Source organism: Hipposideros armiger, unplaced genomic scaffold, assembly GCF_001890085.2.
Source record: "Hipposideros armiger isolate ML-2016 unplaced genomic scaffold, ASM189008v1 scaffold_337, whole genome shotgun sequence".
NCBI lineage: Eukaryota > Metazoa > Chordata > Mammalia > Chiroptera > Hipposideridae > Hipposideros > Hipposideros armiger.
The window spans coordinates 1,899,516-1,926,146 of record NW_017731687.1 but is presented as its reverse complement, the minus strand read 5'-3'; the positions used below and the strand labels follow the sequence as shown (position 1 = coordinate 1,926,146).

The window sequence follows — 26,631 nt, the reverse complement described above, 5'->3', positions numbered from 1 at the left end:
GAGTGGGGGGAGCCCAGGCTGCTGTGCCGCACAGGAGCTCCGGCCCGGACCAGGACCAGCATGTGGGGTGGGCCCTGGGTGGGCCCTGCCCACAGCCTCAGGAGGTTGGGGAAGGGATGGAGAAGAGGTAGAAAGTAGGGCCCTTTGGGTTTCTAAAATCCAACACACAATGGATGAGCAGAGTCTGCTGAAGGTGCTCCCCCCAACCCAAGGCATTTATTGAGCACCAACTGTGTGCCCAGTGCCATCTGTGGCCTCTCACATATACAAGAACTTCTTCATTCTTCTAGAATGCTGTGAGGCCTAAACACTGGGAATGATGAGGGCACTGAGGCTCAGAGATGTTAAGTAACTTTCTAAAAGTCACACAGCAGAGCCAGGTTTTGAAGCCTGAGAATAGTCTGGGACATCACAGAAGCCACAGCAAGGCATATGGAGCTGTGGCGACTGACTTTCTGTGTAGGGATAAGAGTCAGAGAAGGAGGTGAGGGGAGCTCAGAGGTAGAGCTGCAAGTCCTCCCTGCTTCCCACCGAGCCCTCCTGGGCAGAGCGAAAGAGAGTGTGAACTGTCTGTCCCTCACCAATGCATCAAAACATGAGCTCAGCGGCTGCGTAAGACCTGGAATCAGCCTGCTTGGGTTTAAATCCTAGCCTCGCAATTCACAAGTTCTTTGGGTTTGTTAAAACCTTGAGCCAAGTTACAGGACCCCTTTCTCCTAACTTCCTGATGGCGACTGCACCTATCTCTGCCTTGATTTCTTATGCATCTTTAGTATAATCTTCATTATAGCATACACTAGAGCCTTTGGGCACACTGATTACCCTCCCAACAAAGCTGCCATCGTCCCCACCCTGTAACAGGGGTGGCAGGATTTGGGTTTTGGCTAACGTGCTAGAACCTGGAACCTGAGGAAGGCTCTGCCTGTCTGGGGCAGGTTAGGGGCCAGCACACAGATCTTACCAAGGCTCTGAGCAGCTGCCACTGGTGCTCGTCCAGACACTGGGAAGAGCCCTGTTCAAGGGCGTGCTGCTCTCGCAGCTCCTGGAGAAGGTTCTTCTTCCCCGACAGTCTCATCTGGGTCAGGGTGGTGATGGCGCTGCCACGGAGAGCCAGCCTCCGGAGGGCCGAGCACAGGAGCAGGTCATGCCTCTGCAGGGTGCACTGCACAGATCTTTGGGGAAAGTGGGCAGGGGGTTGGGGGTCAATGCTCCTGGCTTCTCTGAGTGTGAAGGTTAATGTTATGTGTCAACTTGACTGGGCCACAGGTACCTGGACATCTGATCACACAGTATTCTGGGTGTTTCTGGATGAGATCAACATTTAAATTAGTAGACTGAGTAAAGCACATTGCTCTTCCTAACATGGGCGGGCCTCATCCCATCAGTCAAAGGCCTGAAGCGAGGAAAAGGCTGACCCTCTTATGAACAAGAGGGGACTCCTCCTGCCTGACTGCCTTGAACGGGGACATTGCGCTTTCCTGCCTTTGGACTTGAACTGAGACATTGGCTCTTCCTGGGTCTTGAGTCTGCTGGGTTTCCAACTGGAGCTGATACATCAGCTCTCTTGATTCTCAGACCTTCAGTCTTGGGATTGGAACTATGCATGGGCTCTCCTGGGTGTCCAAGTTGCCAACTGCTCATCCTGGTGCCTCTCAGACTCTCTTGCCCTTTCTTCTCTCTCAATAGAGAGAGATGATAGATAGATAGATAGATAGACAGACAGACAGACAGATGCACACAACTTATTGATTCTGTTTCTCTGGAGAACCCTAATATGCCAAGCTACCAGGAAATACCCAAATACTCATGCCCCACAGAGGGCCTTCTCAGTGGAGGTACCGTATTTGCCGGCGTATAAGACGATTTTTTGGCCCTGAAAAATATGCCTCCAAGTGGGGGGTCGTCTTATACGCCAGGTACACTTCAGATAGACTGCCCATAGTGCTTGCCCCGTGCCATAGTGGCCTCCCGATGCCCGCCCACTTCATTCCACATACCGTTCAGGCATCAGCAGCGCTGCTGGGTGTATGCTCGGCTGTTATGCGATTTTGCTGTTATGCGATTTTACCACACTCGCAAAATCGCACACAGCCGACCATACACCCAGTATGATAGCGCAAAATCGCGAATCGCGATTTATGTATATGTTTGATTACATACAGCCTTGTGACAGTTTTCCTTCATGTCATAAGCATTTGAATATAAATATAAATGTTGAAATCAAATCTGATATTGTTTTACCTTTTATTTGGTGTGTGGAAGGTGTGCGGAAGGGGGGGTAGTCTTATACGGCGAGTATATAACAAACTCTGTATTTTGAGTGGAAATGTTAGGGGGTCGTCTTATACGCCCAGTCGTCTTATACGCCAGCAAATACGGTAGCTTGGAAGAAATATCCCATCCTTTGCTGCCCGTCCTCTTTGACATGGGTGCTCGCCAGGGTTTATTAGGCCATCTGTTCTTTTATTGCTCTTTTTAACTTTTTCCCATCATGCCCCAAGTTTCAGATGTATATATACAGCTGCCTTCAGTACCTATCCATGTGAATTTCTTGTATAACTCTCAAAATTAACACATCCAAAACTGAAATGGTGAGCTATTTTTGAGTTCCTGTCTTAGTGACACAAGTAAAAAATCTTTGGTCTATCTGAGAGGCCCAATGTTTAGTTTTATAAATTGAGGTGTTTGCTGACAGCCTGAACAGTTGAATAAAAGTTGAATAGAGTATTATTGGCAGTCAGCCAGCCCATCAAGGAAGAGAGACCTGGCAAACACATTCCACTGGGAGCCCTTGTTCTAAGAATAAGGAATCATCCTTCACAAAAACCTAATTTTCAATCAGCTAAATTCATGGATGGCATAGTTGATCTGCCACTACCTGAAATCTCTGCAAAAAATAACATATATCTTCTCTGGAGGAAGTTTCCATCATTTAAAGCCTTACATTATCTCTACAATTTGCAATCACAGTGTCCAGCACTCAATAAAAATAACCAGACTTACAAGCAGATAACAACTGAACAGAAATAATGAGGGGAAAAACAGACAATAGAAACATACCCATTGACTACTAGAATAAGCAGACACACACTTTAAAGTAGTTATGATGAATATGTTTAAGAAAGTAAATAGGACGAAGAATCTCAGCAGATAACTGAACACTATGAAAAGAATCAATTGGAAATTCTAGAACTGAAAACACAATAATTGACATTAAGCACTCAGTAGGTGGGTTTACAGCACATAATACGTAGCTGAAGAGTGTGTGAACTGAAAGGTAGCTCAAAGTGAACCGCAGAGAACAAAAGAGTGAAAAATACAGAACAGCACGTAAGAGACAAACGGGACAAGGTAAAAAGTCCTAATAAATGTGTAATTCAAGCCCCAGAAAGAATAAGGACAGAATGAGCAGAAGGAATATTTAAAGAGATCATGGATGAGGATTTTCAAAAAAATGATGAAAGAGAGCAAAACATAGATTCAAGAAGCACAACAGGTTTATTTCCTCCGCAAAGGAAAACCATCCCAGATGGAAGCTTAAAGATACAGGCTTAAGAATTAAGAGCAACAGAAAGGGTAACTATGTGAGTAAATCTAAATGAATATTGACAGCATAAAACAATGCTATCTAATGGGGTTGAAAATATATAGAGGAAAATACACATAATCTGAGGGAGAGAGAAATGGAATCAAGATATTCTAAGGTGTTTGTATTCTCCAGGAGAGATACATTAATGTATATTAGATTTTGACAAGTCAAGGATGCATTTTGAAATCTCTGGACCACGAAAGCATAGTAAAAGAAAATGTAACTAACAAGCCAAAAGGGAGATACAATAGAACAGTAAAAAGACACCTAATACAAAAGACAAGAAACGAGAGAAAAGGGAACAGAGCAGGGGAGACAAACATAAAGCAAACAGCACGATGACAGACCTAAACCTCAAATATATATATATTAGCATTTGGGTTTACATTAAACATAAATGAACTAAATATCGATATAACTAAAAGACACAGGTTTTCAGGCTAACAGATGCTCCTGTTGCTCACTGTTGTCCTCAGCATGGCTCCCCACGTTTTCCCTCCGGGAAAACCATCCCCTCCGGGCACTTCCCCGTACTATCCAGTGCTATAGCTATCCACCTGCTTCTTGTTGTACACACACAATAGTTTCCTGGAAAGCCTGGGAAACTAAAAAATATGCTCTAGCAACATAATTTTTCTCCTATGGAATAAGAAAAAGATCATTTTCAGGAAGTTGAAAGACCATACTATACTAATATAGAAAAAATATAAAACAAGAATCTAAAAATGTATTAATAAATGGGGAGGGACTGAAAATAGGTACAAAGGTCTGTTGGGTGTGATGGAAATGATCTAAATTTGGATTATCGTGATGGGTGCGGAACTCTGTACATTTACTAGAAATCATTGAATTGCATACTTAAAATAATGTATGTAAATTATACCTCAATCAAGCTGTTGAAGAAAAGCTCCTACGAAAGACAAGTCTTTGAAGTAGGTCTTACTGGCCCCATTTTATATATGAGGAAATTGAGGGTAAGAAATGGTAAGTCACTGGCCCAGATCACCTCTGACTCAGAGCCTTTACCCATGGCACCCTGCTGTCACTCTATCACACTTATATTTACAGGTTGGTTGGTCTCAAAACCACACTGTAAGAGGCAGGGGGCAGTTACTGTGTCCATCTCACAGATGAGGACACTGAGGCTAGCATGGAGTATCACCCAGGACACAAGACCCCGACCCTTCAGAAAGCTTTACTCACTCTTCGCTGAGGCCGCCAAGTTGGCCCACCACTTGGCGGATGACGCTCTCGTGGCCGTCCCGCAGGTGTGTCTGCAGCACCATGGACAGAGCGTGCTCCTCCAGCCACACCTAAACCCCAGCACAGAGGGACGGGAGTCAACGCAAGCTCATCTCATCCATCACTGCTTTATCGGAACATGCCTTTTATTTCTTGTTTAAACAATCCTTCTCTCCTGATTTCATTAAAATATTCTTCTAAAAATTTAAACATTTTCCTATTTGCATTTACATCGTAAAGCGTTTAATATTTGTTTTCTGTGGCGTGAGGAAGGGATCTAATTTTTTTCTGGACAAATAGGGACTAAAGGTCCCAGCACCCTTTATTTAGATAATTTATCTTTCTCATGACAGGTGTCATGCCACCTTGTATTATGCAGTTTCCATTCGCACCTCCTGCCAGGCCCACACCCAGACCACACTGCTTTAATTGCTGTTGTTTATAGCAAGACTTCACAGCTGCTAGCGCCCAGTCCTCCCATAATCTCTCGTGCCACTTTCTCACTCTTATCTTCTAGTTCACACACTGCTTCTTCAGACACATTTAATCTGCTGTTTAATTCATCCATTACATTTCTGTTTTGATGACTATCATTTTCAGAAGATAAGTATATAGTTTTTAGTTGTTGTGATGTTGGATGTTAGTTCATCTTCAATGTGGCTTTACCTTGAAAATCCTGTGAGGTCCAAGACCATACAGCTAATAAATAATAATAATAATAATAATAATAATAATAATAATAATAAAAAAATGGAGCCAGGTCTCAAATCTAGGTCTGTCTCCAAAGTTCCAATCTTTTCTGGTCCTACTATCTTCCTCCCTGACTAGCTCGTGTCCCCGGGAGAACGTACACCAGCTCAGCTAGACCGAGTTATAGCCAGGGACTCAGTCATTAAGGTTGAGGGGCCTTCCCTTTTCCTCATCTGCAGCTGTTCAAAGGGTACTACCTCCAGCAGCCTGTAGATGGGGCACGCTGCACGTGGAACGCCAACGAGCCGCAGGCCTAGACCTCAGGTCTCCTGGGCGCTGTGATTCCTAACACATGTACTTCTCCCCACACAATCACGTGACTGTGTTACCGGAAATTTTTTTCTTAAAGTCAGCCCCGGACTCCTCTTGTGAAAAGTCTGCAGTAACCTGTCAAAGCCCTTGGGAAACCAGAACGTTCTAGAAATCTAGTCTTGATTCTCTAAAAGGCAAATTCACATTGTCACAAAAGTATATGGGATCTTCCGCGTACATTTTGGGAATGTAGATAAAACCAGCAATAGCATTGAAAGCCGGTCAAGAGGACCAACATCACTGGACAAGACGGTGCTGACAATTGTCACAGCAACCTCTTCAACACTGTGGAACGCAGGCTTGTGGATGTTCAAGTTCAGAAGCAGCCAGCTGCTTTGGTGGGCTAGAGTGCCGGCGCTGGGAATTGCTATGGGGTCATTTTGTGGTTTCGGGTGAGTGTACTCTTTATTTCAAACTTTCATTTACGAAGGAGAGCAAGGGAAAAGGAACTCACACAACAGTGCATGCCTGTACGTGTGAAGGGTTTTATAGCATTCTGCTATAAACAGGGTGGGTTTATAGGTGGGCTGGGCTCCGAAGGCAGCACCTAAGGCAAACACTGGCTTGTTGCGGGGAGGGAGGCACTGCAGTTTCAAAAAGCACAGTCAGTCAGGGTGGGCCTCATTGTGAAGGTGACATAGGAGCAAGGAGGTAGGAGCGTGCCCAGAGGGCCACCAGGAGACTGGCGAGGCTGGAGCAGAGCGAGCCGGCGGGGAGAACGAGGTAACCAGGTCCTCACACGCAGGGCCTTGGAGGGCCTCGTGGGGATTCTGGTTCTTATGCTGCGTGAAATGAGAAGCCGCTGGGGTTTTGAGCAAAGAAGTGACACGATGTGACGTGATGCCTTTTATCAACTCTAATGTGCCAGCGATTGTAAGATGCACAATTATTTTAGGTATCACTGAGGGTGAGAAATCACTGCCAATTAAATTCAGCTGCTTCTCCATTCCTGGGATGTTAACATACATTTAGAACGTGCACCTTAAAAATTAGTGGCGTGTCGTACATATTGAAAGTATCATTCTGGCTGAGGGTTAATAACAGACCAGGGTACATTGAGGGAGACCAGCGGGCCAGCTGTTGCAGTGACAAGAGGTATGGTGGCTTTGACCAGGGTGCTAAGAATGGAGGTAATGAAAAGTGGTGACAGTTTGGGTTAGACTGAAGGTAGAACCAACACCATTTCCTGTCCATTGGACATAGGGTATGAAAGAAAGTTCAGTTGGCTCAGTTGAACGGAAAGATGGAAGAAGACTGGACAGCAGGCGGGCAGGAAGATCAATTTTGGACATACTAAATGCATGTGCCTGTACATCATCTAAGTGGAGATGTCACGCAGAGAGCTGAGTTCAGGGATGGATTCGGAGCTAGAGATACAAATGGGGGAGCTGCTGCCCAACACCCTGAATCCTGGCAAGAGCCATGTGAGTGAACTTGGAAGCGATTCCTCGCTGGATGAGCCTCCGGCTGAGACCCCAGCTGCAGCCTGGATCGCAGCCTGTGAGACACACGGAGCAGAGGACCCAGCTTAGCTTTGCCTGGATTCCTGGCCCCCAGAGACTGCGATAGGCTGAATGTGTGTTGTTCTAAGGTTCTAGCACGGGGGAGGTTATTTGTGAGGCAGCATTAGAAAACACGCAGTGGTGTGAACCTGCCTGAGCGCACCCACGGGACGGCATGAAGGCAGAGAGGAGGGTCGGGGGCTGCATCCGGGGGTGTGCCAGTGTTCACACGTCAGGGAGATGAGAAGGAGCCGCCATCGAGGTAGCGCGGGAGAAGCTAGAGGCAAGCGTTTCACGGAGGAGGGGAGAGCCCAGCTTGGCCGAACGCTGCTGTGAGTGCAGTACGGGGAGCCCCGAGAGCCCAGCACCGAGACGAGAGCAGGTTTTTTGGCCTGGTGATGGAGAGCCGCTGGGAGCGGGGTTCCGAGAGAGTGGGCGGAGAGTAAGGGGTGGAGCCAGGATCCGAAAGCTGGCGGACTGACCCAGCACTGGTGTCTTTACCATTACGCTATAGGCTGCGTCATCAGCCGCACTCCTTGTTAAAGGTACAGACTCATGTCCAGGTGTATTAGTTTCCCAGGGCTGATGTAACGAGTTACCACAGGCTGAGTGGCTGGAAACACCAGACCCATTATCTTTATAGCTCTGGAGGGTCAGAAGGCTGAAATGGGGCTCAAGGGGCTAACACCAAGATGTCAGCAAGCCCGCATTCCTTTTGGAAGCTCTAGAGCCAAATCCCTTTCCTTGCCTTTCCAGCTTCTAGAGGTGGCCTGCGTTCCTTGGCTCGTGTCTCCTTCCTCCAGCCTCCATCCTCCAATCAGCAGTGTCTGCTGAGGGTTTCTCCCATTGCATCACTCTGACCTCTCTTGCACTTATTACAAGGACCTCGTGATTACATTGGGTCCACCTGAATAATCCAGCATACTCTCCCCATCTCAAGAGCCTTAACTCGATCACACCTGCAAAGTCCCTTTCGGCAAGTAAGGTAACATGTCCACAGCTTCTGGGAATTAGGACGGGGACACCGCTGGGGGACATCAGGCACCTCTGTCCCTGACACAGTGGGCTGGGGAGAAGCCCAGAGACCTGCATTAGAACGGGTTTCATTTTGAGAACCTGTTCCAACTGGGTAAGTGGCAGATTGCAGAATCTCTAACAACTTCCCTGATAACAGGATATGAAATTACCAAGGCCTTTGGGGTAGAAAATGTGGGAAATGCATTTCCTTGTCTGGGTGCGTGTTTGATTTTCCATGAAGAGTTTTGCTAGTGCTTTTCTTCTCACGACTAAATATTCATCAGAACCACGGAAAGTTCATCTTTCATTTTTATCATCAACCAGGAAATATGCAAAGTGGGAGGGAACACGGATCTCTAAATATCTCGTGGTAATTTAAGGCAATTAAACAGTCAATCAGTAAGTTAATGATGACACCTACACCTTGAAGGCAGCCTCAGGTCATGCTTATTTAATCAGCTGATGAAGTTGCTAACTATTCTGCTTGCTTCTTGCATGTAAAACTCCTCTTGAAACAGTTTCGCACAAGCCAAGGAAAATTCACTCACATGCATATACTCACGAGGCAAATAAATAAAAACCAGAAGCTACACATAGCCTGATAATTGCCTAAAATAACTTAAGGCTCAAAACCAGAGAGTTTTAGATGAATCATAGGTGTTTGTCTAGTAATCTATCAGAAATGAAATTCGGGATTTTTTCAATGTTGCTGACATCAAGTAACTGGATACTGTGAAAAAGGCCTTAAGTTGCATGACCTCACAGCAACCCCGCTGGGGATTTACATCCCTGTTTTGTTTACAGAGAAACTAAGGTTCTGAGACACTTGGCAAGTTGTGCAAAATCCAAGCTGTGGGAGGTCAGCTAACTGGCTAAAGGCAGCCAGTCTATTAACGATTTGCTCCTGCCCAAACCCAGGCATTCATCCAAGGTTAGGGGCCTGTCTGCAAACCACATCTGTCTCCCAAAGGCCCTCACCTCCATTTGAGGAGCCCACATCAGAGGGACATTAGACTCACCTGGTAAACTTTCCACCCACGGAGGCCCACGTGGCCTCTCCCTCCCCAGAGACTGTAAATTAAGTTGTGGGGCCCAGGATGGCTATGAATCAGATGAATTTAGCTTTGTTCACATCCTTTGGAAGAGTTCAGGGTCAAGGCGACCCTGTGATAATTTCCAAAACTGCACTATTGTTGCTGGAAATGCAGCCAAGTTTTCCTGAACATTTGCTGGATCCCAGCCCCTGGGCTTTGAATAAAGGGATATAAATACGGAAAGCAGGGTGGCTGTCGTGCAGGAACTTAGGGCCACATGCAGGACAGACAGACCAGGTACCGATGACAGGGCATCATGGTATAGCTGGCAGAAGGCTGAAGTAAATTAGAAGGAGGTTTAATAAATCAGACAGACAGGAAGCCAGGCCTTGTGCCCGCCCCACAGCTGAGAATGGCTGTATGTTTGCATAACGCTTTCTTCTAATCACAGTGGACCCTTGAACTACACGGGCCCACTTGAATGTGGATTTTTTTTCAATAAATACTGTAAATGTATTTTCTCTTCCTTATAATTTTCTTAATAGTTTCTTTTCTCTAGCTTACTTTATTGTAAGAGTACAGTATATCATACATATACAAAATATGTATTAATTGACTATTTATGTTATGGGAAGGCTTCCAGTCAAAAGTAGGCTATTAGTAGTTAAATTTGGGGAAAGTCAAAAGTTATACATGGATTTTAGACTGTGTGGGGGTTGGCGTCCCTAACCCCTGTATTCTTTAAGGGTCAACTCTACTTGGTACTTTTAACAATTCCAATTAGTTGCTCTAGAAAACCTCTGTTAAGAGAATCGGTTGAGTGCTCTTTTGTAACTACTTGAACACCCAACACACAGAAACAGGGCTTGTTTCTTATAACAAGGACCTAGGGGTGGGCAGTCCAGGGCTGGGACAGTGACTCAACAGTGCCGCCAGGGACACGGGGCTGTCCATCTCTCTGCACCCCCATCCTGAGCACATCAGTCCCCGTTATCCTGCATCCTGCCTGTACATTAAAGGAAGGCTGGTATTCCTCCAGGCCTCCTGCACGTGACCTAGGCAGGGAGTACAGGAAACACCGAAGAAAAGAAGGGGATTTCTCCTACCAACACGTGGCTTTTGTATTAGGAGAGAGAAGCTCTTTGTAGGTACCGGATCTTGTCTCATAGGCCAGAACTGTGTCACTTGGCCACTGCTAGCTGCAAGGGATGCTGGGATATTGAGCATGTTCGTTTTACAGTCTCTAGCGTGCAGGAGAGCAAGGGAGTAAGTGGGCGATGTTAGTGTAAGTCTCACTTGGAAATTCCTTCTTATGCATAGATGTTTTTAATATTTAAAAACTAAAATTAATATAGTTATATTAATTTCCTATGGCCACTGCAAAACATTACCACAAACTCCGTGGCTTAAAACAACACAAACTTACTAAATTAAATTATAGTTCTGGAGATCAGAAGTGTGAAATGGGTCTTAATGGGCTAAAATCAAGGTCTGGGCAGGGCTGGTTCCTTCTGGGGGCCCTGGGGGGAGGGTGTGGGGATCTGTTCCTTGCCTTTTCCAGGTTCTAGTGGGTTCCTGAATTCCTTGGTTCATGGCCACGTCACTCCAACTTCTGCTTACGTCATCAAATGTCCTCTGATTCTGACCCTCCTCCTCCCTCTTGTAAGGGTCCTTGTGATGACATTGGGCCCACCCAGATAATCCAGAATAATCTCCACATCTCGAAGTCCTTAATTTAATCACATCTGCAAAGACCCTTGTGCTCTGTTAGGTCACATAATCACAGGCCCTGGGGATTAGGATGTGGACATCTTTGGGGCCCATTATCCTATCTACCACGTACATACATAGTTTTAATAATGAAATAGACTTTCACTGAAAAACAGGAGCGTCGTGTGTGCAGCCCCCTCCTCCGTGAACCACCGTCTGTTGTTTATTTCTCTCTTTCCAAAGAACATGCTTTGCTGCTCTTTCTTGATGGAGCCACTGAGGCGCCGCCCACTGACTTCATGTCCTGGGAGGGAAGGGCTTTGTAGTCTTTTCCAACCCACCCTGAGGGCTGTTGTGAAAGGCTGGCAACCAGACTCTTGGTAAAATGCCTAGCATAGCCTCAATGAATGAAACCTCTCAGTAGTTTTCATAAGTTTCAAAAAGCACAGACTCTAGACCTGGTTTTACAAAATGCCCGCACCTGCTTTTCCTGCTCCAGGAGATCTTGGAACAGTTTCCACTGCTGTTTCCGGAAGCGATCTGATGTCCCCAGCTGCCGGGCGGTGTTCTCCTGGGTCTCCTGCCTCAAGTACTCACATTCTGCCTGGGAGAGGCCGGTCATGTCTGGGAGTGTCTGCAGGAACAGGATGTCCACAAACTTCTGGAATGTTTCCATGGTGCTGCGGTACAGCTCCTGAAGCCGAGACAGCCACACAGCAAAGTTACACATAATCTGGAGAGTGTAATTACAAGATCTGGACTTTAAATAGCGATGCTTTTTATGCTCATGAAGGTAAGAGCCACTCTTAAACCTGAAAGCAAAGAAATGATAAAAAGTAACACTGCTTAGTTTAAAAAGAACCAATTAGAACTTCTAGAATTGAAGATATTGTCCAATATTATGAGCCCAATGTACATATTTAATTGCAGCTTAGATGCAGCAGAAGAGAGAATTAGTGTGTTGGAAGATAGATCAGGAGAAAATCCAGAACAAAGTAAGGACAGACTAAAGGATGGAAAATATGGGGAAGAAGATAAAGTCATAAAAGATACAACAAGAAAGTCCAACATATTTAACTGGAATCCCCAAAGGAGAGAAGGTAGAGCCCAGGTAGATGCAATACTTGAAGCAATAATGGCTGAGAGATTTCCCAAAACTGATGAAAAAAGTTTATAGTTGAGAAAGCTGAGCTTTCATCTATAAATGTAAAAGAGAGGTTAAATGACACGAGTTTACATATAGGGCTCTGATAGTCAGTCAGGATCCATAATCTTAGCCATGATGCTCTCAGCTAAAATTTTAACAATAAGCGAAGGAATGAATGTGTAATCAGCACCTAGTAAACATCAGGTTACTGTTTGCTACATTATTAGGATATAAAATAGCTTTTAAGGAAAAAAATGCATGACTAGAAATAAACGGGTTCACTTCATAATGCTAAAAGGTTTAATTCACCAGAAAGATGTTTAAGTTCTATATTTGTATGCACTTAATGGCAGCACCCAAATCAATGCAATCTGCCACATTAACAGAATAAAGCAGAAAAATATGATTATGTGAATAGATGAAGAAAAAAGCACTTTACGAAATTTAATTTCTACACATAAGAAACACTCAGCAAAATGGAAATGGTAGGAAACTTCCTTAATCTGGAAAAAAAACAAAACTAAAGCAAACATTATACCTAAGGGTGGAAACTATAATACGATATTAAGAAAAATTAAATAAGACCTAAGTAAATGTAGAGATATAGTATCATCTTTCTAGATTGGAAGATTTGATACTGTAAAGATGTTATTTCTCAGCAAACTGATCTATAAATGACAAATGCTAATCAAATTGGTGGCTATAGCAATAACTGTGCAGAACATAGATAGAAGCTACATATACTCTAATCCAGCAATTCCGCTCCTTGGTATATGCCCAAGAGAAATGTGTGCACGAGTGTGTCAAACAGCATCTACAAGAAATTTTATGTCAGCCGAATGTGTAACAGTGTAAAATAAGAAGCCACACAAATGTCCATCTACAGCAGAGTGGATAAATGGGGGTGTATTGATACAATGGAATACTACAGCCCAACGAGGAAGAATGAACTGCTACACACGGCACAGATGAATCTCACAAGCCTAAAATTGAGCGAAAGAAACCCGACACACAAGAGCATGTGCTATATGATTCCATTTATATAAAAGCAAGAACCTGATTTCCATATAAACCAGGCTCCTGTGAGTGGGGAGGGTATTGGGATTACGGGGAGATGTGAGGGGGTTTCTGGGGTCCTGGCCATTTTCTCATTCTTGATCTCAGTAGTGGTTACATAGATGTATTTTTAATAATCATTTGTTAATCTGTAAGTTTATGTGTTATCCATTTATTTATGTGTGTTACATCTCACAATAAAAATGGTTTAAAAGTATGGGAGTGATTTACATTTTCTTCCAGACTCTGCAAATCCCAATTTTCTGCCAGGAGACAGATTTTTTAAATGGATTCTCCTACCTTGAAATCTATTATTCCATAGTGGCAGCTGGGGACATGGAGACACACCTTTTTGTTGTTGTTGTCCATGATTGTCAAACCAAAAAAAATACGCTACTTGCAAATTCAAGAAAGGTTAACTTTGCAAAAACTACACAGTCCATTAACCCGGGGTCTTCCTAATAAAAACTGTGCTGGAACCTGTCTGCTCCCTCGAAAGACTTACATCTGCAGTCTTTGTCACATGATCTGACAAGCCGTAAAACACATCGCTTCCATTTAATGCTGACACGTTTCACTTGGGAGATAGTGATTTATTCTGTGCCCGAAATAGAACCAGAATTAATTTGTGTTATTACTCTCAGGGTGTGTGACAGGTCTGGACAGCAGGGAGCACCCAGGTGAGGAGAGAGGCTGGCTCCAGGCTTCAGCCCTACACTTTCCCTCAAACAGAAGCGCACGGAACCCAAGCTAAGGCAACACTTCCCTGTGACCTTGCTCCTTCACTGGGGTTTCCGCCTCTGCAGCCTGACTCAAACGGTCAAGGGCCCTTCCCAGCCTTCTGGCAGAGACATGACTCAGGGCAGGGCGAGTGCACACATTCTGGTTCCTATAAAAGGGAGTCTCAGCTTTCTTATCTGTAAAAGGGATTAGACAGGAATACAGATCTGTAAGACAACCTCTGCTTTGAGGGCTGATTAGAAGGATTAGACACAGCACCAGCACAGAGCATGCTTTCTCCTCCTGTACCCATACCCTTTGCCACACCATGTGGCAGTGCCCCCAGGGAGTAGGGAGTCCCTCCCCGTCCTTTAACTTTGGGATCAGTCACGTGGCTTGTGCTGGCCAATGGAATGAGGTGGGTGTGAACCGTATTAGTAGGGAGGCTAGACCTCTGCCACTCTTATGGGAAGAACATTCCAGGCTAGCCCACTGGTCTTAGGAGGAAATGAGAGACAGGTAGAGCATGGCCAAGTTGTGTGAAGCCCAGCCTAGATCAGCCAACCTCTGGCCCATGCACAGACAATGAGAATAAAACACTGTCATTTTCCGCCATTGGGTTTTGCGGTGTCTTGCTGCACGGCATTCTATGGTCATAATTATGTGATACAACACTAGACTGAAGGAGTCCTGAAGGTGACAGCTGTGGTATAAAGATGTTTTATCCTCACAGCATTCATAGGTTCATTCTGCAAATGTCTCTTGGGCACCGAATATGGGCTCTGTGCCAGGGACACGGTGGTGAACACAGCAGCCATGTACACGCAGTGGGGGCATGCATTGCTGTGACAAGTGTAATGGCGGGGAGGGTGGAAGCCCTAAGGAGAGCCCAGGGAATCTAAGTGGTCTGGAGAGGAGTCGAGAAGGGCTCCCTGAGTAAGTGACTTTTAATGGAGACAAGAATGAGAACAAGCAAAACGGAGGGAATGAAGGGAACAATGTTTCAGGAAATTGAAAAGCACATGCAAAGGCACTGAGGTAGGAGGGACCAGGGCACCTCTGGGGAACTGAGGGATGTCTGAGGTTGGCTGGAAGGAAGCGAACAAGGGACATGACTCCAGACAGGTGTTGAGTGGACCACCTGGGCTAGGTCTCATGGGCTAGGTCAGGGGCGACTTATGAGCCAGCTTGGGTGGGTCTCCTGGCCAGACTGGGTGGACCTTTTGGGCCAAGTCAGATGGGTCTTGTGGGTCAGGTCACATGGGAGCTTCATGGACCAGGCTTGGTGGTCATCATGGCCCAGGGTAAGGATGTGAGACTTCATCCTGAGAACTATGGGTGGGGCTTGTGGGTGTAAGTGGGTCCTTTCATATGATCAATCTACAAGGAAGGCAGCTAAGAATTCCTGGATCAGAGGCGTTAAGTGATGTGGACAGAGCCACACATTTGGTACGCAGCCGGAAAGGGCCCACCAGTTGGTCTGTTTGATTCCTGCACGACCTCTGTCCCCTTTGCACTTTTGCACCTCTTTGCAGGGAGGTGAGCTGGCTCGGAAAATTGCTAAAAGGAAGGAAGGTTATAATCAGGTAGCATGTGGTACTGTGAAGGGACAGGCAAGTTTTACTTCTGCAAATAAGTAAAACATAAATGAATGACCCCAGTAGCCTTATTAAGTTAAAACAAAAAGCCGTGTTCCCTTAGCTTGCTGCCATAGAATTAGATAGGAAAGTACCGGTCCGTTCTTCTCAGACTCTGCCTCCTTACTGATGATTTATCACCCTCTAACTTTGATAAAGGACCGTGGGAACTGACTCGCCCTCTATTGCAACATGGAAATCCGCTTTCCAGAAACATGGAGGCACGTGGCGCCTACACTTCTGTCATTTTCTTCCCAAGATCTACTTCAAATAGATTACGGCCCAGGAAGTCATCGATGGATTTTAGACGGGTGGATTTACTGCCACCGAGATTGGCTAGATGCGTTATCTATGTTATCATGTTATCACTCACTTATTCCTCCCAGCAAGAGTCAACGGGTGCTTTGTTTCACCCTTACTTTATAAAGCAGGGGAGGGGGGTTTAGTTGAGCAAGATCTTAGATCCCAATCCCAGCTCAAGGGACAGAGTGTCAGCTTGCTGGCAAGTGTCCCCTTCTGGCAGTGAGCTCAGGGTCCCGGGACACAGGGCATCAAAAGCGTCTACCCTGTGTTAGCTCACTGGACTCTCACCTCTTCCCCTCCAAGACAATAGTTCTCATACTCTGCGGGCATCAGGGTATTACTAAGACTGAGGAAACAGATCTAGTGCCGGCACACGAACACGGGCCTCCCTGTCTCCAGCCCATCACTGCTCTGCCTGCTTTTCATCCTGGGCGAACTGACTTCTAAACACTTTTGCCTCCAGGGACATTGGAGGTGAGAGTCCTGAGCACCCCCAAAATGGAAGGTGCCTCAGATATGACCTTGGTGTCTGATGAGGCCAGACGCCCACGATGGGCACGTGGCTTGCCTGGGTTGCCCAGCCAGAGTGCCAGGGTGGGACTTGAGCCCAGGTCTTTGGAGTCCTGAGCCCAGGAGGATGTGAGGTTCTCCTGAGTACTCAGGTCCCGAGGGTTCTCTGCCGGTCCCACCTTGAGGCCACGTACCTGGCAGAGTGCAGCCACAGCCTCGGTGGTTCTGACGTTTTCCTCTTCCTCCAGGTCACTCCGTGTCAACCTCTGCCTCTGCAGGACCTCGTGAAAAGCCTGTGAGTAAAAGAGGGGCTGAAACTGGTAGAAAAATGTAGATCTGTCCGTCTCCAACTGACCCCTGCCTCTCTGATTGGAAGGCTGCTCACCCGCTTTACACACCAGGAAAATGAGGCACGGGGGTCACGTAGCTTCTGTGGCTTGCAAACTGAGGCCAAGGCATTGACCAGTGAGCCTGAGCGCCAGGAAAACCACAGACTGTGCTTCTGTCCAGCCCAGGATGAGGAGGTGCTACTAGGTCACCCCATCACCCTGCTCCTGGACACCAACCACCCACACATCAGTCTCTGACTTCAGCTGCTGGAAGATACACCCAGCAGAGCCCTTATCGCTGGCTTACAGATAAGGACGCTAGGGTCACAGGGCTCAGGGGACTTGGCTAAGGTTACTAGGCTGACACATGGGAGGCCAGGAGGTGATCTCCCATCTGCTGGATGCCAAAGCCTCTAGCTTCCTGAGCACGGTAACAGGGACCAAGCCACACGGGAATGGGGACCGAGGCACATGGGAATGGGGACCAAGCCACGCCATGCTCCGCCGGCATGGCTGCTGCCGGGACACAGAGGGTGAGCCAGGAGTAGGGTTACCTGGAGGAACAGCTCGGGGTCAGTGGTCAGCTGCGCCTCCGCCAGGAAGCCCCTCCGCTCCTCTTCCTGGGCCAGCGTGAGCTCTGCCATCGCCTCTGCCTGGCGAGCCAGTGACACCTTGACCAGACCTGTGCCTTGCTGGACAAACTCTGAAAATTAAACAATACACAGGACGTCACAGGTGACTCTCTTGCCAAAACCCTCACTGGCTTCTTCTGTCAGCTCGAAGAGGGGGAGAAACTTCGGGGAAAATCCACTTGATTTTCGTATATTCTTAGGCATGTGTGCTTCCAACAGTCCAGTGGTAGGAGCCCCTAACTCTCCAAAGGCCACGGGTCCATGTGACTTGGAGGGACCTCCACTTCCTCTCAGGCCCAGGGCTCAGGGTGCAACCAGAGGCTTTATTTAGCTGCTGTGCAGGGCAGCTGGCTGACCTGACCAGGAGGTAAACAAGAGACATTTTCCCGGGCAAGAGTATGAGGGAGGTGTAGGTGGCACAGGGAAGGACAGGTGACATGAGAAGACAGAGAGCCTGCGTCTGCAGGAAGACAATGACATTTCAGACTGGAGTTGAGATTCAACAACATGAGGAAGTTTTTAGATCAGCAGCCCAGGGGGAGAGCAAACCCAAGGGCAAGGTCCCCGGCAGGCTGGGGAAGGTGAACGGGGGCGAGGGCTGGGGTCTAACACAAGCCTTGACACCACCCAGGTCACTGGGTCCCAGCAGTGCCATGTGCAGCGCCGGTGCTGGGGTCTGCGAGTGAGTGGGGCCCAGCCCTGCTCTCAGCTTGCTCCCGGTCCAGGGGGGGATGAGAAAAGCAGAAGGGAGAATGAACTATAGCTAGATGACGGGGAGCAGGCAGTGTGCGACCCCAGAGAAAGCCCCCGGGGGCAGAGACAGCGGAGGAGTTCACCAGATTCTCTTCACTTGGGTTTTGGGGCAGATGTGGAGTAAAGAGGCTGGAGAAGGAAGCGAGGGCCAGTCACGACTGGTCTGCAGTCCTTGGAGATGCTGGTTTCGTCTCTCTCTCTCTCTCTCTCTCTCTCTCTCTCTCTCTCTCTCTCTCTCTCTCACACACACACACACACACACACACACACACACACACACACACACACGTCACACCCTCCTACACTTATTGTAACTCAAGCACATGTCCTTGGGTTTGACCTGAGAATCTGTTTAGCCTCTGACACCAAAGAAAAAAGTGTGTCCAGGTGTCCAGGACAGACCTGAGTCTTCCCTCTGCCTGGGGTCCTTCTACCCGACTGTCTCCTGGCCACCCCTGTCTTGTTCAAGTTCAATAGACCCTGACCAATGGGGGCCGCGTCCACATCCCATCCCAGCCCCTCTCTTCTTACTGGGACCTCTTCTTACTGGGAAAGCCCAGACCACTGTGTGTGCTGACCTCCAAGGCCAGATGTGTTCAAATTCTACACGGTCCCAAGTTCCAGCCGACAGCAGGCTCCCACGTGGTCACGGAAGCCGTGATGCTGAGTGAAAGAACTCTGTGGAGCGGCCCTATTGGAGTCCGGAGGCTTAGCAGAGGGGACGTGAGTGTCTGCAGAGGCTGCAGAACTGGTGCTATGAAGTACACTTTGTCGCCCCAAATTCATACACGAAAACCCTAAACCCCCTGTGACTGCATTTGGAGATGGGGCCTATAGGAGGTAATTAAGGTGACATGAGGTCCGAAGGTGGGGCCCTGACCCATAGAGCTGGTGCCTAACACGAGAAAGGGCTGTGAGAAAGGTCACTCTCTGGCATGTGAGGACACAGCCGGAAGGTGGCCATGTGCAGGTCAGGAAGCGAGTCCTCACTAGGAACTGAATTGGTTGACACCTTGATCTTGGACGTCCAGCGTCCAGAACTGTGAGAAATAAATGTGTGTTGTTCAAGCCACCCCATCTGTGGCATCTTGTAATGGTGGCCTGAGCTGACTGAGATGCCTGGGGACTCCCTGGCCCCGTGGGCATCAGAACCTGCCGGGGCACTTGTTAGGCACACAGGTTCCATGCCCTATAGACGTCCCGACGAGATCCGAGAGGCCCCAGCCTCCGCTTCCATCCAGGCCCCAGGCCACGTGCAGCCTTGCGTCAGCACAGCTGAGCTCTCCCGCGGAGGGTGTGAGGGTGCTGGGGTGGAGCTGGTACCTGCCCCGCAGGTAAAAGACTGGGTTTCTTCCTGTGGGTCTCACTAACGGTGTGACCTGGCTTAAGCCTCGGACGCCCTTGATGTCCTGAGCCCTGACCCGCCATCTCCCAGGGCCGGCCCAGGAGCAGGCGCCTGTGTGGGAAACAGCCACGAAGGGGCTCCCTGTCGTGTTCAGCACGTTCCACCATCGCCCACCCTCACCCACCTGGCAGGTCCCTGCGACTCGTGCAGCACTGACGGCTGCGGCTGGGAGGTGCGGGTCACCACTGGGCGTTTCCACTTTCCTTTGCCCTCTACATGTTCCAGGTGGCTCGACTGCAGGGCACTGGGGTCCCCGTCAGCCTGAATCACCAACGACTACATGGAGCAGGAAAGCCCCGACCCCAGGAGGCAGCCCTTATTAACTCTGATCGTGGAGAAGGCAAGCGAGGCTCAGGAACTTAAGTGACTGATCCCCAAGGACAGAACTGGGACACTTGCAAGTGCTGTCCCCCACCCTGGCCCCCAGGGCCCACAGCGCGGGGGACCCCAGGACCGTGTCCCATAGCCCCGGCTCACTCACCCCTGCTGAAGCGCTCCGCCTCCCCCCAGAAGGTCTTGTGCTGCTGGGTGAGCAGTTCCTCCTTCTGCCGCGCCGACAGCTTTCCCTCCACCGTCAGCAGCTCCAGGCCTCGAGAGATGGCGGCCAGGCGGCATTTGGTCTCCTCCTGGATTTGCAGCTTCAGGCACTCAATCATTTTGGCCATGTGCGCCCGCCCCATTGTCCTCTCCAGGGTGTCCTAAGAAGAGAAACACACTGGACATAAGGCTGGGACGTCCTGGGTCAGCACTGGGCCACCAGGGTCTGTTGACGCTAACAGGCTTCAACCTGGTGTCCCCACCTCCCTGGAAGCAGATCGCAGATGAAGTGGCTCCCCTCTGAGCCTGCGGTGTCTGCTCGTCAGACGGGGACCCGATCATCGCTCACGGGGATGCAGTGAGGCTGACCCTGGATAACATGCAAAACACTTAGTACACACTGAGAGCCCCACAGCGTCACTCTTCTGGAAGGAATTCAGTGTATGCACACGATCAAAGAGGAAAACCCACCTTTCTTATAACCACCCGGCTCCCAGCCTCGCTGGGCCTCTGGCGGCCACAGCCCCGGAAGAGGAATGCAGGGGGAGGTGAAGGAAAGTCACAGAAGTTCTTGGCTTTTGAGCCGAAGAGCCTGAGTGCTGGGGATTGAAGAAACTCAAGGTAAGACTGGCTTTAGGAGAGGTGCTCCAGCCCCAGGCTTCAGAACTGGCCACACTATGTTATCATCAGACTCTTGGAAAAGATGCCTCCGCACGCAGGAAATGCTGACAGAGGCAGAGGCGGTGCTCGTCCGAACATCTCAGAGAGCAGGCGCCCAACGACTGAGTGAGTGAGGACGATGCAAGGAGCAGGGCTGTTGCCGTGTCCACGTGGGTCACCTTGAAGCTGCAGCTCTGAGTCCTGACCCACCTAGCAATGGCCCCACCAGCCACCGGGGCCCCGGCGGAAGCCGGAGTTAGCCTCAGCCCCCTTCTCCTGCACCACGCCTGCAATCCTGCCTTGTTCAGATACCCCGTCTCCACTTCCTTCCTGCTGGCCGTCGCCACGCCAGCTCAGGCCTGGTCACTTCTGCCCTGGGCTGCTGCCGAGGTCCACTCGTTCCTGATCTCCCAGCCTCCCACCTGCTCCCTTACACTCCACGCCCACAGGGCAGAGGGGTCCTTCCTGAGCTGCAGACACGGCTCTGTCGTTCCCTGGTCCGAACGCTCCAGTCACTGTCCTCAGACCAAGTCCAAACTCCTGGGCACGCTGCGCACGGCCCTTCGGGTCTGCAGCTTTGTCCCATGCACCTCCCCGCTCCTGGCTGCCCAGCACACCCGGCTGTCAGCTCCGCGGGGCCTTTGCCCGCACGGGGGCTTCCTCCTGGAACACCCTCCCTGCCTCCCCGCCCTCCGAGGCCTGGCCAGGCTCTACTCATCCCGACTGACCTTCCCCACCCCCACCGCTCCCTTCCTCTGTGCTGCGCTGCCCCGTCCTTCTGTCCTGAGGAACTAAACATGAGGCCAGTCCCAGGCTGCCCTGAGAGCCCTTCAAGACAGACGGAGCCTGAGCCACCACGGCCCGGCCTGGGCCTCCCTGTTGGCTGAGCTGCACGGGTCTGTGTTCTCACAACGTGTGAACGGGGCAAAGATAACGGTCCCCAGTTACAAACAAGGATGCTGAAGTTTATTCCGGAAGGTCACATAACTAGCCCAAGGAACAGTGGCTTTGATCCTTCCTCTCCTCTGATGAAACAAGCCTGCCAGCAGTTAGCAGGCTCGTGACCGCTAGAGGGCGCAGGAAGATAAGCGCAGGATGACAGTGTAGGTGACAGGAATGCACTGCCAGGGGCCAGGCAGGGTGGCCTGGGGAGGACTGCGCCGACCATCCCTGCGGCCACCTCTGATGTAGCAGGTGAGGCCTTCCCGGCTTGGTCGTGACGGCAAAACCTCTGGGTTTATATTCAAGGAAAGGTAGGCCTGGAGAGAGAGGTGAGTCTGAGCAGAGGGGCACCAGGTGGACAGCAGGAAGAGCAAAGGGACATCGGGCAGGAGGCCATCGCCAGCTCTGAGAGTGTAGCCGTCCTCAGAAGGGCCGGGGCTCACACCTGGCTCCATCCCTCAGAGCTACAGGGCCCTGGGCACAGCGTCCTCCTCTGACACCTCATTTACAGAGTTGCTGTGAGGATTAAATAAGTTACAAACTGTAAAGCATTTAAAGTAGCCGCCAGGACACAGTAAGTGCTCAGGAATGCCAGCTGTCCTCACCATTCTCTACGGCAAGTCCCACATCACTCGGGCATCCCAGAGAGACTGACTCTACTGACCTTTCGGGCCCTTTCCAGGCCTCTTCCCATTCTGATATTCACGCCACGTGAAACGTTCCAGGTCCACCGGCCAGGCCAAAGTGTTCAGAACACCGGCCCAAGAATTTAAATTCTGCTAGAGTTTATCAACAATGTATCCCGAGATACATTTTTAGGGGTACCTAGAAGGTAGGCAGAGCGAATCCGTCCCTCTTCTGTACAGATTGTAGCCCTTGTCAGCATCCCTGCGAAGACTTATGTGTATCTGCCTGTTGATGTGTGGCCTGCAGGAGTCTAATCACCAACACATACGAGCACTTCCCATGTGCCAGCTTCCATGCTAAGGGCCTCATGTATGGTCCGCTGTCTCGTGCTCTCAGAGCTGGTGCTATTCTGATCCCCATTTTACAGGTGATGAAACTGAGTTGCAGAGAGGTTAAGTAACTGTCCGAGGTCATACAGCCAACAAGTGGCAGGGCTGTGGTGTGAGCTCAGGTCTCTGGCTCAAGTCTGCAACACCATTTCTATAAAAGGATGCAGCACACAGGAGGTGCTCAATAAATGCTGGCTGAAGGAACAGCATACTGAGGACCTGAATAATTCTTTCCCTTCCTATTTGGAAGTTTCTGGCTAATCCTCAGGCCAGAGTTAGCTAAGGATACATTTTTTTTTCTGCATCAATATCCTGCTGACAGGGTAATAATTAAATAATAAAGAAGAAAAAGAAGAAAAGGAAAAGCCTGTTTTCTTTGATGAGCATTAATATCAGCAGCCTTATCAAATTAAAACCCAATTCAAAGGGGCTTGGACAGCAAACCAGGAAGCTTGGGGCACAGGCTCAGCAACGTCATTAGACAGGATGGGGGTCCTGGGCGAGTCATTCGCAGGCTCCTTGTCTACTCATTGTGAACACGACATCTGCCTATCGTTTAGCAGTGCCCAGGACTATACGTGTACATGATGGGCAAAAACATATAGCGTTCTCAAACAGCTGTTTGCACCAGGGGTGTATCCTGATTTGGTGGGGCGGGGGGAGGTCCTGCTTTTCTAACCAGCTCTCAGGTGATGCTTGATGCCATGGGCTGCAGACAGACAACACTTTGGAGAAGGCGGTTTGTGGAGAAGTGGCAGGAACCCACTACACCTCAGTAGGGCCTGCCCCTCAGGTCTGAGGAGTTTAGTTTCCGAGCAGAGGGCAGGGAGGCCACTGAGGTTTCTGAGCCCACTGTAACCTGGGCAGGTGCACAGTTCTGAAATGAAACTCATGAGTTCCCAAGGTCAGAGGAAGGGGAGATGGGTGTAGAGGGTCCTGGACCTTGCACACAGCAGGGGGAGCCCACAATCTCCACAGAGAAACCCCCTGGTGACTAGGGTGTCATACGAGTGAGCACTTCCCCGGGTCCTATCTGCACCAACTCCTAGGACCCCTCTTTTATAAACAGAGTAATTGAAACTCCAAGGGACTAAGTAACCAACTCTAGAGAACACCGCTTCAAGTGGCTGAGCCTAGATTCAAAGTTGGATTTGCAGAGTCCTCTATACCAGCAGTTTGCCTCCCCAGCTAGACATCAGAATTGTATGGGGAGTTTTAAAACCAGTGATGCCAGGGCCTCCACGTCAAACCCATTAGACTGGATCTCTAGGCCTGACATCCAGGTATAGGCATTATTTGAAAGCTCCCCAGAGATTCATGGGGTTGTCAGGAGAGCAAACTGAAGCTCTGTCCACACCAATGAGCATCAACTATGATGGCTTGCCATGCTCAGTCTGGGGTGGGGACCATCTGGGACCCAAGCATCAATACTTTTTAAAGCTCCCAAGATAATTTCAATGTGCAGCCAGGGTTGAGAACCAGTGCTCTCTGCTTCAGGAACATGGAGCTGTCAGCATCTCCATGCCTGGGATGGATGGATGGGTGGGTGGATGGATGGATGGATGGATGGATGGATGGATGGATTCACTGTTTTTCTCTGGGCTCTATCTCCCCATCTACACTATGGTGTTCCACTTAATGACCTATCTCCATGGTCCTTCAAGCTTCCTGACTCCACATCTCTAGTTTAAATACCTCCGTGTTCCCTCCCCGTCCCTCCAGCATTACCAGAGCCTGCATATCCTGCGAGTCGTGCAGTAGTCCTTCAGCTGCAATCATTCTTTCCGTCAGAGTCATCTCAAGCTGTCGGGCTTTGGAGCTGGAACACTTGAACTGGTCCACAAGAAAGTGCTGGATGTTTTCCATCTGTTTCCAGAAAGCCTCCATCTGTGAAATGAGAATAAGAAGCAAGAGGTATGGGGGAGAAAATGTATTTAAGAAAGCTATAAAGCTCTAAGGTTCAGGCTTGGGAGTTACAATTCATTCCTTATCACAAACACAATTCGGAAAAAGTTTATCTTGGCACTAATCACATTCTCTGGAGGTTTTTCCTTGTTTCATTGTAGGTGCCAGTCAGTTTCAAGGTGGCTTTTCAGCAAACAGCAAGGAGCTGCTGATAAGGCAGGAGAGTACAATGAGATCACCAGCTTAAACAGTGGAAAGACTCTTAAACAGGCCCTGATTCCTGCTGGTGGCAGGGGCGGGAGGTGTGTGAAATTCGACAATGTGCTCCTGGAAGCTTCCAGATCTTTAAACGGGATTAACCATGCCCTGGAAATAAAAGTATGAATGCCTGTTTAAATATTAGTCATTGTCCTAAAAGTACAAAAGAGCAATATGGCAGAGATGACGCTGACCATGAAAATATTCTGCTTTCAAATCTCTCCCGCCCACCCATCTTTTCAGGATCAGAGCTGGGAACTGCCAAGTGGCTTAGAAGTCAGGGCTTCATTGGTGCCTCATGGCATCTCAGAGCTCCAAGTACAGGTGATACCAGGAGTCTTAGCAACTCTATTTTATGGCCTGCAGGTCCTGCACAGGCTCTGGGCTTCGCAGATTTTATTTCTAGATAATATTGGGTTGTCGGAAAAGTATGACGTGTTTTTTTCTACGTTTTTCGTTGAAAAAATGCATCATGACCTTTCCAACAACCCAATATATTGGGAGGATGAGGAACTGGCTCAGAAAGATAGGCCACTCGTCCCAGGACACAGAGTCAACGAGAGGCAGAGGCAGACTTGGGTCAGGTCGATTCAACTCCCAGCTGTGATTTTCTCCATCTTGGCTCCACCTCTCAGATGCTGAGATGGGAGTTTCTTGCTGGACAGGCATGGTGGGAGTCAGGGGTCAGTGTACCAGAAGCCCACGCTGATCTTGCTGCTATGGCTACAGATGGAGAGAAAGAGCCACCTGCAACGCTCAGTCAATCCTGCCAGCCACCTCCCGGACTGGGCATTGCCAGGACAAAGCCCACAACCTGTAGGAATTGGCACCTCTTCAGAAGTTTGGTCTCCCGTCTCCAGGGCCTCTTCACAGCTCAGCAAACCCTGTATCTGCCCTGGGTCAGCAGCTCATCCCATCAGACCTCCCCCCACCCCCGTGCTCACACCCTGCTCTTGCCCCCCGCCGCCCCATCAGATGACGTCCTGAAAGACGACGTGCACAACCGGAAACAGAGCCTCGCCACTTCTCTTCCAGCTCCAGAGAGCCGGGATGCCCACTCCATTCTTCTTGGCCTCTTGCGCTCCTCTTGGAGCCTGTGACATGATCGTCTCCGGACTCCTGTTCCTTCACTGCTGGTAGGATCCAAGACTTGGCACAGGCTCCTTTCTCGATCTGTTCCCCACACACGCCTAGGCCAGAGGTGCCTCTGTCTTGGGAGGTCGCCAACACTTTAGAGAGCCTCCTGAGAACTGTAAATCCTCTGCCTGAAATATGCAGGTGCGGACGAGATGTCCCCCGCTTTGGGGAGTCCGTGGGCCTCTGGAATGCAGGCCGAGTGCCCTGCCTCAGCCACCTCACCCTCAGACCATCCTCGTCTCCATGTCCTGCCACCTGAGCGTAGTAGAGCCTCCCCAGCCCCTGGCATCTCCAACTCAAGGTGCCAAGCGGAACTCACCATGTCCCCTCCCAACTGGCCGCCCGCTCACCCTGGGGTCCTTGTTTCCACAGAATGGGTCCTCTGCGTGCTCTTCTCCCCACACGACCGCCTCATATACCCCACCCTATCAGCTCGCCCATGTTTTCTAACCTCTCCATCCCTATTGCAATAGCCTTCATGAAATTCATACTGGACTAGCCCAATAGCTCTTAACTGTCTGCGCCCCC

At 49.3% G+C, this 26,631-nt stretch overlaps 1 protein-coding gene across 1 annotated transcript in view; it reads right to left on the bottom strand.

Moving 5' to 3' along the window:
* The window catches only part of EVC (EvC ciliary complex subunit 1), a gene marked incomplete at its 5' end in the record, with an annotated part of 47,832 nt that overhangs the window by 7,517 nt on the left and 13,684 nt on the right, over nt 1-26,631 (bottom strand). Inside the window, 7 exons of the mRNA XM_019661150.1 lie at nt 962-1,172; nt 4,793-4,902; nt 11,638-11,850; nt 16,724-16,822; nt 17,413-17,561; nt 20,130-20,346; nt 24,532-24,690. Coding sequence (XP_019516695.1) covers nt 962-1,172; nt 4,793-4,902; nt 11,638-11,850; nt 16,724-16,822; nt 17,413-17,561; nt 20,130-20,346; nt 24,532-24,690 — 1,158 coding nt within the window. The remainder of the gene's footprint in view (nt 1-961; nt 1,173-4,792; nt 4,903-11,637; nt 11,851-16,723; nt 16,823-17,412; nt 17,562-20,129; nt 20,347-24,531; nt 24,691-26,631) is intronic.